This window comes from Puccinia triticina, chromosome 13A (assembly GCF_026914185.1).
Source record: "Puccinia triticina chromosome 13A, complete sequence".
Taxonomy (NCBI): Eukaryota; Fungi; Basidiomycota; class Pucciniomycetes; order Pucciniales; family Pucciniaceae; genus Puccinia; species Puccinia triticina.
The window spans coordinates 853,504-867,363 of NC_070570.1; the positions used below are offsets into that span (position 1 = coordinate 853,504).

General features: G+C 43.8%; 1 protein-coding gene across 1 annotated transcript; it reads left to right on the forward strand.

Moving 5' to 3' along the window:
• Positions 1-713: 713 nt before the first annotated feature.
• PtA15_13A84 (uncharacterized protein) lies at positions 714-4,298 on the forward strand (the record flags this gene model as incomplete). The annotated part of the gene is made up of 13 exons (XM_053162764.1): positions 714-865; positions 957-1,048; positions 1,144-1,187; positions 1,264-1,334; positions 1,432-1,489; positions 1,566-1,781; positions 1,849-1,977; positions 2,086-2,115; positions 2,194-2,556; positions 2,612-2,700; positions 2,778-3,013; positions 3,110-3,877; positions 4,024-4,298. The coding sequence occupies 13 exons, from the start codon at positions 714-716 to the stop codon at positions 4,296-4,298; spliced, it is 2,523 nt and encodes an 840-aa protein (XP_053026240.1).
• Positions 4,299-13,860: the final 9,562 nt, after the last annotated feature.

The following is a 13,860-nucleotide window of genomic DNA, read 5'->3' on the forward strand; positions in this document are numbered from 1 at the left end:
AGAAAATAGTACGGTTCTTGAGTCTTTGCAGACTGGGTAAGCTGTACTAAGGGATCAAGAAAGTGAGGGAGATAGGGGAGGGTGCCGGACAGAAGGGCGAGTTCGCAGGGGGGAAGAGACCGTCTCCGAATGTCTAGCGGGCAGGTCTCTCTTTCGGTTCCTCCCTATACTCGCCAGGGCGTCGCTCCGCCTCTGAAGAGGCGTGACCCCAGTATCATCTCAGATCCTTACAGGGTACCCTGCCCTTGAGTTACGGGGACGGGTCCCTGTCGCGCTGGCTCGTATGGGGTAGACGGCCCCGTGGACCAATCCCACCTCCCGTTACACTCCCGGTAAAAGAACAGTATTTGTAGCAGCTGTTTTGAATTTGGGATCCACGCGGTGTGTATCACCTCCACCGGAGTTATTTCCTGGAACAGGCTGCACAGCATCGCGTAGTATTGTCAGCTTTATGTGCGCATTTAACAATTAAATACTGAGATGAAATCAGTACCATCGGTGCGACAGTCAAAATCGTCTTGGAATTGAGATTTTCAGGTGAGTGTGTTCTGTTCAGTCTCATCAGTACATGCATGTCGAGCTGATTCTGCTGCTTGCAGATACACAGCCACGGTCTCAACTCAACCGGCGAGTCGGGTACTGAACACAAACCGCAAGACTTTCAAAACAGGCTCCTCACACGACGATAGATTCCGGCGAAGTGCTTACCTGCGATGGCCGAACCTGTGCCGCCCCCGCCCGCGGAACCGAAAGCGGCTGAGGCCACGTCATCAACCCCGCAGGAAAGTCGCATTCGAGCCCAATGGACTCGTCTCTCATCATCCCGAGTGGGCTCTGGCGTTCGATTTGCTTATAATTGGAGAAGGTCAATCTATTGCCGCTTGACTAGATGTTTTTTTTTTTCATTTTCAAAATGATCGACGAAGCGCTGAACCCTGCTCCTAAATATTTCTCAGGCCACTACTCTTGGGATTCAGCGCAAGTTTTTTTATCAGTCGATACTATTATGCGAAATATCAAAAGGCCAAAAGAGATCACATCAATCCAGGTCAGATTCCACTTGATACCCGTGTCGATGATCAGTGTTGCAACTTCGAATCGTCAACAAACAATGCTGAGCCAATAGTGCGATTTCCATCACAGGTACTTATTTAGTCTGGAGACTCTACGATGGTGCAATTGTCGAAGTGGGTGCCGTGTTGCAAGTACCTGCATGTAGCGTTATCATTGGAGTTTTACTGATTCAGTCAGATCCATCAACAGTATCCTTCGAACCAGACAAACTTGAGCATGATACTAGGGTCAAGTGGAGATGGAACTGAACCACCTCGTGTGTAAGTGATCATTGACTGCATGCTTATTTTTCTCTCTTAATCGAGCATCAACTTAAACACATAATCTTCAACATACTGGCCCTTTTGCGCATCACAGCATGACGCTTTACGACGCCATCCGTACTCTCAAGTTCGCCGAAAATGATGATCGAATCGTCGGTCAACTTATCTATCTCAAATTGATTTGTTTACCTCAGGCTCAGCCAGCTGAAGTAATCGTTCTGCTTATAGATCGGAATTATTGCTGACATGTCGTCGACCAATGCACCGTCAGTCAATCAAGACATTCCGCTAGGCCTGGCTCAAATTGAAGAGTTACAGAACGCTCTGCTCGACTTGAAGATCTCCAAAGACAGTAGTCTGGGTCCTGGGAAATTCCGGACAGTCGCATTCACTGAGACCTTCAGAAGCCAAGGTGAATATACAATGGCTAGCGGGTTTGATGAGGTAAGTCATTTCTTCCCTTGAGCTGGTCCACGACAGCCGAACCAACGTCGTCCTTTCGTTTCATTAGATTTACTGCCAGCCAACTGGCGAAATACCTCTTGTCGGCATTAACAGTACGGTTACATTTTATTCGAAGTTGCTCAATTGGCTAGGGATCAAGGTTCATGCCGAAGCAAGAACAAAATATAAATCCATGGTTTGTGATCACACGCAAAGTTATGTCATGTTCTAGTGTAACAAAAAATTAAATGTTGTTTCTTTCTGGCTCTGTCCCCTCAACCCACGGTTCCCCTTACTCGAATAGGTAGCTCCATATACCCAAGAGGAATTTTCGGTACTGTCCATTTCCCTCTAGAAATGCTTTTTATTCGCCAACATCAGCAAATCATTTAAACAAGGTCTTGTGTTTTAGGAACCCCAAGCAGATAATCACCTCGAGCTTCTGAACGGTCTAAACACAAACATGCTCACTATGATTGCGCTCAACCGATTCGGATCTGAAGTGCCCGAAGGAGGCGAAGAGTCCGATTACGATAAACTGGTCGAGCGTGTGAAGGGGTATGCCAAGCGAGGGCCTTTGATGGCGAAAGAGGCCGTTGAGCTTGGATTACTCACTGGCACGATGTACAAAGAGGAGCTGCTTTCGAAGGTCATCCTAGGCGAGAACCCGCTCGTATTGGACGATACGGACCAGGAGATACATGGAAAAGAGAGGCAGACGATTCTCAAGGAAGCTTTGAAGGCACAAACAAAAAGTTTTCATCACTACCACAAAGTTAGTGCTAGAGACATTTTTTTAGAGCCACCGCTCATTGATATGTATCATGTAGATCATGGATCACCTATCAGAACGAAACGAGGAGGGCGTCTTAAATGTTGGTGTAGTTTATGTCCTAGGTACAATCGGTGATATGGGAGAGTGCGCGATTCTAGTTTTTCTGGATCATCATGGCTTGACAAATAGATTATTGACATTATTATCCTTCTTGCTCTAAGGTTCGGTACGAGTGCTATAGTCAAGGGCCTACACGAAGCTGCCGAAGACGATTCGATCGGCGCGGTTGTCCTACGGATCGATAGTGGGGGTGGGGGTGTAGTGGAAAGTGATACGATTTGGGGTGCTGTGAAAGATCTGAAAGCAAAAGGAAAAGTAGTCATTGCGAGTTTTGGAAACGCAGCTGCCAGTGGAGGATACCTTATTGCAACTCACGCCGACAGCATATTCGCATCCCGTTTGTCCCACATTCACCACTGTTCTTCAATTGTTCTTGGCCTTTGACGATTTGAAAGCACTAAATCTGTTTTCAACATTTTCCTTTCTGCAAAAGAATCAACGATCACTGGATCAATTGGAGTAGCTTCTCTTCGACCAACCGTAACGACGTCTTTCTTGGATAGACTCAAACTGACCACACAGTCTTTCTTCACTGGCTCCAACGCGCTCTCACTATATCACGAGTTGGAAGGTGAACAAATGGAAAGACACAAAGCACACATTGATGCCGCTTATCATGATTTCAAAGATCGAGTGTGCGAGGGTCGGAACATCTCCCCCGAGCTAATCGAAGTCCTTGCTGGAGGACGGGTGTACACGGGTAAAAGCATGTGGGAATTGAATGAGAAGTTAATGGCGGCGATTGATGAGCCTGAAGCTCCCAAAGAAAATGCGGACAAAAAATCACCGGCGAGCGAAATCCTGACAGACACTCTCGAAGAAACACCTGAAACTGATCAGCCTGACTCGCCTGAGGTATCGACGAAACTCTCCTCTAAGGCTTCAAGTAACACTTCGACCACGCAGATTAATGAAGAGGCTAAGGCACTGCTCGAACCTCTGGGCACAAAACCCGAAGTTGCTGAAAATTCCTCGCCGACCGGCCCACTTGGTCGCGGTATTATTGATGGCATCGGTGGTATTAGAGAGGCTGCTGTTGAAGGAGCCGAGACATATCTGAACAGATTAATCGAACAAACAAGAGCAGAACATCCGGAGAAGAGCCCGTCAGAAATCATGGAAGACGTATTCCCCGGAGTATCATATGTTACAGATGATAATGGCGCAGCCATGTTGGGCTTCGATATCCGATTAAAGAAGTGTGAGTTGACGTTTATACCTGAATAAAAAATCTTGCCATTTCATAAAGCAAGGCTTTTCTCATCCATGTATTGTTTTTGATTGTGATTTGTGACGGGTGGGTGTACAATCTCCAAACATGATACCTACCCCTCTTATTTGATCTAGTCCCTGTTCACAAGACATTTTGGCAACAATTGACTGAGGCTTCAAAGCGAGAGGGATCCGACAGCCCGGTTGCATCAGTTTTCTCATTGGTCAAGCAATCCTTTGGGAATTGGGTAGCTTCAACAGTCATCAACCAAATGGAGACAGAACTCAACAACTCCTTTCAGATCAAACCATCCCAGCTAAGCGAACTCAAACATCTGACTCGCCTGCTTCGTCGCCAAAATAATGGTAGTGTAATCGAAGCTTGCATGCATCCTTCTAGCTTTCAGTAGTCCCACTCGATAGATCCTCATCCATTTTCTTCCCTTTCTATGCTTCTGTCTTGTCGAAAAATATCACACTGTTTGAACCTAGTCATTTAGTGAGAATATACCCTTGAAATTGAATACCTGAAGAGAAAACGGGCAAACCCGTCCACTTCTTGATTTTCATCTTGTTTTTGTTTGTTTGTTCCACTTTTGAATCAATCGTTCCTACCTATCGTTTTTCAACCAGAATGAAAATAATCCAATGAAACAAAATCACCAAAACAACCGTATTCAGCAAAATATAAGTCGGTACTTTGAATAAAAAGGTAGGCGGTGCAGCCAAACAAAAGCAAGAACATCATCCCTCCCTATGATTTCTTTATTGGTTCAACTTCAAAATTCATGTCCATCTATTTTGTATCTTTCAGGTTATCTTCATGGGGTCTTACATCACCAGAATTATAATTTGTTTAAGTTTTGCTGATCATCAGTATAATTTCCTTTGAGAGTAAACAACTGCACAAAGATAGTAGATACCCAGTTTTTAAAAAAAGAAAAATCAAACATTCCAGAACCATGAACTTTCATTTTGTATGGTCATAACTTTTCAAGCTGGGAGTCTTTTGGTTGCACAAGTATGGTCGGGTGGAAGATTCAAAATAGCATAGCTGTAATAATTGGATGAGTATCCTTGCTTGAAAAATATGATGTTAATCTTTCCTCATGGAATCCACAACAGTTCTAAGAAAAGATGGTAGAGGGGGGTGTGGATTTTACCAAGCTTTGATTTTCCTACCCAGCCAAAATTGGCACTGATGACAAACTGTCTCACTGGGCAGCAGCAATCCCTGACAAATACCAGGCCCAGCTAAAATTCTTTCTTGTCCCTCCCATTTCCACCCTGATACATCCAAGCTTCCATTCAATAATCTGCAGGCATGTTATAGAGGCTCATCCACCCTGGAATCAGTGGTTTGATACAATTCTCAGACTCCATTTTTCACCCGAACTGGATCCCTACAATTCTGCAATAGTTAGTTGGTTATGGGAGGACTGTTTTGATATTGGGCTTCCAGAAATTTCAGAATATGATTTACAGCAATGAACTCTAACTTAGATATTATTCAGCAGGAAATTTCACATTTCTTTTTTTTGGCTTGGTGATGAGAAAATCTACACCTCCCTCCAGATATATGCTTTCATAATCTAGAGAATGTCACTTTTGGCCCCAGGTACCAGCATGGTTTTTACCAAAAACAGCCACTCAACATTTCCAGCCCTGGTATCAGAAGACACTGCCTTTTTTTTCTCATCAAAACTCACTCCAAATTGAAATCTGTATTATCCTTGGCAACTGGAACTGTACCGGTGTGGTGGCCAGATGGGTACAGGGCCTCAAGATCATCAAAATCCAGAATTCATCAAGATCAGACATCTCAACAGCAAGACTCTTCAGCCTCAAGATTCTCATCAAGCCCCTCATTCTCAATATCCTTCAAGATCCCTTCCCCCTTCTTTCTCTTTATGCTCTTTTTCATGTTTCTTGGTCCTAACACATGATTCATGTGGGTTTCTTTCATCTTGTTTGTTTTATATCTTCTCTTCTGTTGGTTGTTGTTGTGTTGTGTTTTCTTTTCTCTCCTTGTGGTGTTGTTTTGTAGTTAGGGATGTGATGACATGTCCTGTGACATGTCACTCCCCAGAGTCCAAGTTTGAGTTCGAACTTGGAGGATGGGGCGGCATGGGACTTGCTCTGATCCAAGAGAAATTCCATCACCCTTTTCTGATCCGCTGGCAGTATCCCCAGCACTATTCTTGATCCTTTATCTCTGATCCTGATCCCTTATCATCATCTGATCCTTAACAAACCAACCACCGCCGACGGTATTCCATCCCCGTCGTCTCTCAAAAATCCCCCCCCCAACGCTATCACTTTCTGATCCTCATTGCTCTTCATCCGGACCACCACAAGGGCAGCCTCAACAGCACCTTTCCCCTCGACACTCTGCCTACCGCCTGGCACGGTAGGAGTTCCACACCGGCCATCCAAAGGAATATGTATTCCCTTCAATGACCAGTAAAGAATGGCAACAACAATGTAACCATTACAATACATGTAATGTAGTGGCATATACTGTGTATTGTAATTGGGGTCTGTTACACACTAATTGAAAATTAGTGTAGCACATCAGCACACCAATGCGCTACTAATACAATGTATTGAATCCCCCAATACAGTCAAAACCGCGAAACCGCATACCCCTTCGTGGAAAGCCTTTGCTATGCAGTTTCACAGGGTATGCTTTTATGGAAAACCTGTCTAAGGGCATACTGACAAGAAGTATGCGGTCTGGCAGGTGTTGGCCTAAACTTTATAGAAAACCTGTCCAAGGGCATGCTGACAAGAAGTATGCAGTCTGGCAGGTTTTGGCCTAAATGTTAATTTTAAGAGCTTACCAATAGTTGGCGCAAAATATTTGAGAGGGATCAATCCTCTGTGTATGTTTTTCTAGCGAGGGCAGTAGTGCACAAGGTGCGGAGAGAATGGAAAGTACGCGGTACTAGAAAGGGATGGAGTATGGCTTGCGGAGCCAGTGACTGTAGCTTGTGAGTTATGTAAAATAACTTGATTCCGATGAAGCATGAGGAGAGACAAATAGCGGCAAACAAAAATTTCTTATATATACATGAGAGTGATACGCTATAGTCTTGTGAGGAGAGCGCGGACAGTTATCTGAGACAAAGGAGGATAAGAGATGAAAGAGAAACATAGGGTTCTTGGCTCAGGTAGTGTACAACGGTGAGGAGACTTAGAGAATATAGGGGCTAGGCTGAATACTTAGATGGATACAATAGTTTCAGCTTGATGAGTTGTTGAGGTATGAACTGATGAACTGATGATTCTGAGTATGTTGAGGTAAACCGAGCTAGGGTTGCAACAGTTTTTTGAAGACAGCAGAAGTGAAATTCTCTCTGAAGGAAGTTGATGTTGATTTGTTGAGGAGTCATTGCTTCTTGATTGAAGGGTAGAGGTTTTTTTTGTGGTAGTTTTATGTGGTTTCAAAGGTGGGGTTCCCCAGTATTCTTATGCAGTATTACAGTATGCGGTATGTACTCAATTTTGGCGCGCACCAAACTGCGGAGAAGCCGCCGGCTATGCAGTTTGACAGTTTATGCGCATACACAGGTATGCAGTTTTGCGGTTTTGACTGTACATCATTTCAAAGCTCAATGTAGGACATTGAGCCTCTGTTACAGTGCCATTACAGACTATTATGTATTGGAGCAGTGGTGCATTGGCCGCTTGATACATAAATTTTAAAAACACTGTAGCACATTGCTGTGCTGTTACACAAAACAGAAATTCCCGTGTAAAGGAGTGGGTGCATGTTACAATACCGTTACAGTGTAACAGCAATACATTGATACATTACACACCGCTACAAATACATTTATTGTAATGGTTAAATTGTTGCTGACAATCAAAGGAAATTCCCTTTGTTGACTGGCATTGTACCTGTACTGGCCATCAAAGGGAATACATGATGAGCTAGACTAGGGCTGATGACAGCGGACACAAGGCAAGGGCAAGTGGAAGTGGTGTGGAAAGATGAGTATCATTGCACATCATGAAGAGAGAAAGACAAGAGGAGAAAAGAGAAAGAGAGACAAATACTATACCTGATGACAGCGGACATGAGGCAAGGGCAAGTGGAAGTGGTTTGGAAGGATGGGGAAAGAGTCCTTCCACGCCCTCTGTCTTGTAAGAAAGTAGCACTCAGGTAGCTCTGGGCTAATAACCTGATGAGCTAGACTGGGGCTGATGACAGCAGACACAAGGCAAGGGCAATTGGAAGTCGTGTGAAAGGATGGGGAAAGAGTCCTTCCACACCCGCTGTCTGAGGTAGACTAACTACAAGATGTGATTTGTGAGTGACAGACAAGAAACATGTATGTAGCAGACAAAACAGAAAAGAAAAGATGAAACACAAGTGACAATCTTAACAATACATATTGGTAAATGGCACTGCACCAGCCATCAAATGTAATTTGTATTCCCTTTGAATAAACAGCACCATACTGGCCATCAAATTGAATTTGTATTTATTTGATGAATGGCTGTAGGCTTACCAGGGGGTGCCAATTCCCAAAAAATCCCTTGTTTAAGGGGTGTTTTGACTGGGCAACTCCCAGAATTTGAGAACAAAAGGGGGGAATTTTGGGTTGAAAATTCCCAAAATTCCACCTGATTTGGCCAACAACTCCAAATAACTGTGACCCAAAAAAAGATCCCGGTGGTCGCGGCCCGGGGTTTGGGTTGGGGCATGAGGGCTCAGCCTGCACCCTGAACCCTGTATGCCCCAAGGTATGCACTGAACAACACTGCAACAAATCCAATACATGTATTTGTATTCCCCTGTATTGCATATACATTGTATTTGTATTGTATTGCTCATCCAATACAATAGGCTGTATTTTTGCATTTTGTATTGCCCCCCTCATATGTAATATCTTTTGGATTGGCTTGGTCAATACATTTTATTTGGACTGTATTTGGGGGGAAATACAACAAAAATACACCCAGTCATTTTTTATTTTCAGAGAAATCCAATATAATGTATATGCATATACAATAAATCATCATGTATTGGATTTGTTGCACCGTTGCACTGAGCCCTGGGGCATGACTTTTTCTCCAAGACGAGTCAGACCTGGCCTGGCCCGGTGGTCCGGAGCCCTTGGAGGAACCCTCCAACCACCCAATTGATGAAGCTGAAGGCCAGTGAAGCCTCCCCCCTCTTTTTTAGGCAAGATCATTTACCCATACCCGCGCAGGTACCTGGGTGCAAAGTGCCAAGCTCTACGCCTGATGGCAATGTGAGAAAATATTTGAATTGATTCAAAGCAAAAATATGCCCCAGAATTGTTTAACCCAAATCAAATTTGAATAAAAATACCCAAATCAATTTGATCTGGTGTGCTATTCACTGGAAGGAACACCACAACCACCTTGGAGGTGAGATTTTGGATGAACTTTGCTTCCACCCAGGCTGAGAAATAATCATCAGCAACATTGGAGCCGCCCAATTCCATTGAAGCCCCTCCAAAAATATTATCTTTGGTTGGATAGCAAAGCTCTAAGGGTTGTAAGAGATCTCTCTTTTGGAAAGCATTATAGTTCCAACACCTGTGTGCAACAGGCTGCTTCAAAGAGGACCACCAGAAATTCTCCGCCACTCTACAATGCACAAAGATCTGCACAGATCCAAACCAGTGGGAAGGATTCACATTTCAAGATACTCCTCCACCTAATGCCATAATCCTAGCTGGTATCTTGAATAATCCAAAGCCACCTCCACTGAGTCTGAATAGAAATTCAGATGCTTGACTGGCAGAGAATCTTTTTCAAAATTGGAGGAAGCCAGATCTGATTCATTATATCAGTAAGGAAATTGAGAAAGGCCATTCAGCATAGTGAATGTTTGGCAGGGGTGGTGAAAAATATCAAAGGAAAAGATTTGAATGAGAGTGAGCCAGAGTGTCTTTGGATTTTTAGGGAGACTCTGAGCTTTGGTCATCTGAATGAATGACTGTGCATCAACCTGGAGCACAAAATGCTGTCTAGTTTAATTTTTTGTGGAGGCAGACCCTGATGGCTATGCTGAAATTCTGTGGTTACTGCCTTGGGTCAGTTTAGAGCCTGGGATGTTGGCCATTGTGGCCAGAATCAAGGTCTGCTGGTTGGAGGGGTTGAATCTGTTAAATATCAAACTGAAGGTTTCAATTTTATTAGACAAAAAAGAAAAACAAGGAACACAAACAAAGAGAAAGAAAGGAAAAAAAGTACCTGAAGGCAAACACAACAGAAAGCAAGAGCACGACAAATATTGGGATGATGAGGGAGGAAGAAAAGAAGAGCAGACTGAAGGAAACAAATGTCAATCAGAGAACGAGGAAAAGAGAAACACAACACAACATACAACCAATGAGATTTTATCAAGGGAGTGCCAAAAGTCTTGAGGAGTTGGTGAGTGATTTTGAAGACCAAGAGTTTTTGATGTCTTCTGGAGGAACAAACAGTCAGGAAATTGAGACTTTTAGATGATGTGATAAAAAGGTGTCGAGCGAGTTCCTCAGAGAAAAAGAGATGAGGAGAAAGAGTTGATGAGTTTAAATATTCTGAGAGTGTCGAGTTTGCAGGAGAGAAAGTTCGAGTCAAAAAGATCAGGTTGTCCGAGTTGGGCAAGCCAAATGAGCTGTTGTCATGTTGGATTGAGATTTTCCAAACCGGCGAGATTGAGGGACAAGCGTGAGGAATCTTGGAGACTGAGGGAAAAAAGAAAGTCAAGGTTCCTGTTATGTGAAATCCACAGGACAGGGACATCAAGCTCAATTCAGGGCGCGGGTTTGACTCTCAACAGAAGTTGCCTCTTTGTGTGGCAAAGGCAGGTGTGAAGCTCCCCTCTCACCATTGGGGTTTGGGATTACATAAAACTAACCCCCAACGCCGAGGGGCATGAGATGATGGGTGCTTAGGCTCATCCCAGTGCTTCCCCAGTTGGCCAGAGATCTGACCTCACCCAAATAAAGAAACTTTGTCTCTCTCTTGTTATATGTCAAAATTAGCAAAGTCCCTCAAGACTTTGGGAACCTGGGGGGATAGGCTGAACTTTTGAAGCAAGCCTCTGCAGGGACTTCATTGTCACAGCAAGAATCCACTTTGATTATTTTTTCATCAAGTTATGCTGATCACAGGTGGTGAAAGTGTGGTGTTTAAGGGCTTGTAGAATCCTCTGAGAAAAATCTACACAAAAACAAGCCACCAATTGTGCACACAAGCTTCAAAGTGCAGTTTGCTTTTAAATCCAACGGTTTGTGGACTTTTGTGGAATTTCCGTAGAGATGGCATCAGGTACCCGTTTCTGGGTACTTCACCAGGGGAGATATGTTCCCACTCCCCAGGGAGTGCCAGAGCTGAATTTGATGTGAGTTTTGGTCGGATTTGAGCCTGATGTGCATCAGTAACTCATCCCTAAATGAATTGAAGTGGATGCAGAAGTGAGTCAAAAGTCAGTCAGAATTTATTTGGGAGTCAACACAATGTTGTGTAGAATTCTTTTGTTTTCTAGGTACAACTAGAGGAAAAAATATGATGAAATGATATTTCACCCAAGTCCAACTCATCAATTGCTCCTGTTTGATGATGTCAAAGGATAGGAAAGCAAAATTGCCATTCTTGAATGTAATTCCTGTAAAAAAAATGAGTTTCTTGTAATTCACATTATATGCCCTCAGGTACAAAGTTAAAGTAAAAGTCAACTTGGTATTATTGGGTTTAGAATTTCGGAATGTGGTAATGTTGCAGTAAAATTAGTGAAACCCATTTTCTTGGAAATGCTGTAATCAATTTGAATTTGGCTAAAAAAATGGTGATAAACTATTGTATTGGGGTGAAAGTCTGAGGTAAGTCAAGGTTGGATTGCAGTGCCACCCCAGTTTGGCCACATATACTGGCCTCTTCACAAAAGTGATTGTGTGATTTTTTGTCTTTTTTGCTTTTCAAAATTCACATGTACACATGCAAGTGAACGTTTTTGCACTTTGCTAATAGTCACCCTAATGTGCGCGCGTACATTGAGGTGGAAATATCACAGGATGGGCCTTTCACAGCCACATGAAAAGTATAAACTTTGTGTTGAGACACCAATTGTCCCCCTGATGTACGCGAGTACATGAGGGGGACAATATGACATACTGCGCCTTTCACATCCCCATGAAAAGGACACACTGGTCATGGAGCCAAGAAAGGCCTATATTTTGGATGAGTTCTGGATGAATTCCAGATGAGTTCTGGATGGATTCCAGATGAGTTCTGGATTATTCCTTGGCAAGTTATGGTTTATTTCAGGATGATTTCCAACTGATTTCAAGCTGACTTCCAGTCTTGTTCATGCCCATTCAATATTTCTTTACCAAAGGCCTCTAGCAAATTTATGGAACAAAGTTACGGTAAGGCACTCCCTGGGGAGTGGGAACATATCTCCCCTTGTGCTTGGTACCTGTTTCCAGGTACCTCCTTTGGGAGGCGGGTACCTGGAAATGGGTGCTGGGTGTGGGTGCGGGTGTCCAATATCAGTGAAATTTCAGGCAGGTACCCGCACCCGCCACAGGTACCTGCGCAGAAAGTGCCGTCCTACAGGGTAGGGATGGCGCTGGTTACCATTTTGCAGGTACCTGTTGCCTGTAGGCGGGTACCTGTCTGGCGTGGCAGGTACCTGCCAGCGGGTGCCGGGTGTGGGTGCGGGTGTCCAAATTTTGTGAAAATTTGGACAGGTACCCGCACCCGCCACAGGTACCTGGGTGCGAAGTGCCATCTTTAAATTTCCGTGAGTAAGAGGATTTTCATGAACCACATCAGATTATATGTGTTGGATGGCAAAAAGTCAGGCCTGCGGCAAAAAGTCAGGCCTACAAACTGAGCTATTTTATTCTAAATAAAGTATTGATAGCAAGGAATTGTAGTGCTTCAAAATTCCCTCCCAGCCAAACTCAGAATCTTGGCTCTGAAAAAGAGGGTGATAGCGTGCAATTCCCTCCTGCCAAGGGCTGTTGGAGCTAACTTGACTAAGGCCCTCCCAAGGGAGGCCAAAGGCCTCCCTCTGGGAGGGACTTATGCCTTACAGGTGATTTTGGCCTGAGAGTTATGCCCCAAATCCTTGCCTTTTTGTGCTAAGGTCCCTGTACGGTGGTTTGTTTTTGTGATCACCCCATACATTTTCACTAAGACTCAACAGAAGCCTGGCTATCTCCAGCCACCTTCTGGTGTATTTTTCTCCTTGCCAAACTTGAGATACAGGGGATGTAAACACAAACAAAACTTGTCCTGGCTAGAACAGATGATTGATCACTGTTTTTCCAACTGGCTCCCTCAGGATTTGGAGTGAATGGCCAAAAATGCATGTTTCCACACGCATCCTGCAGCTTTGTGACATTCTCAGATCTGTCAGAGCAGTGAGGCCTGGATACCTGTCATTTTTTTTCCTCAAGGCAAGTGTATGGATTTGCACTAAAAATGCTGTTTTAACAGTCTCTGGGTTGGCTTTTGCCATCCACCATCTTTGATGGATCATTGTGAGTGAGGCAGGAGGACTCATGATGATATTGATGCATCAAAAATTAGACAAGATGTTGATATTTCATCTGATCCAAAAACATTGTTGGGATCCTCGGGGGTGAAGGAGCTATGGGAACATTTGTCAAAATCAGAGTTTTTGGCCTTATGCGGTATTGGTGATTTAGGACTGAGAGCACCGGTGGTTTGAGCCCCCACCTTTGGACTTAGTTAAGTTTGCTGTTGGAGGCTTGCTTTGCAAGACACACACCCGCAGCAGAGGGACTTTGTTAAGTTTGGATATATGTAAATACTGAGAGATCTGATCTCTCCCAACAAAACTATAACAGATACAATACAATACAGGTTCACCTTTATATCTGTATTGTATTGGCTTATCCAATACATGTTTTTTGGCAAAAATGTGTTTGATTCTATTGTTCCATCCCATGCACAGTTTTGGTAAAATATGTA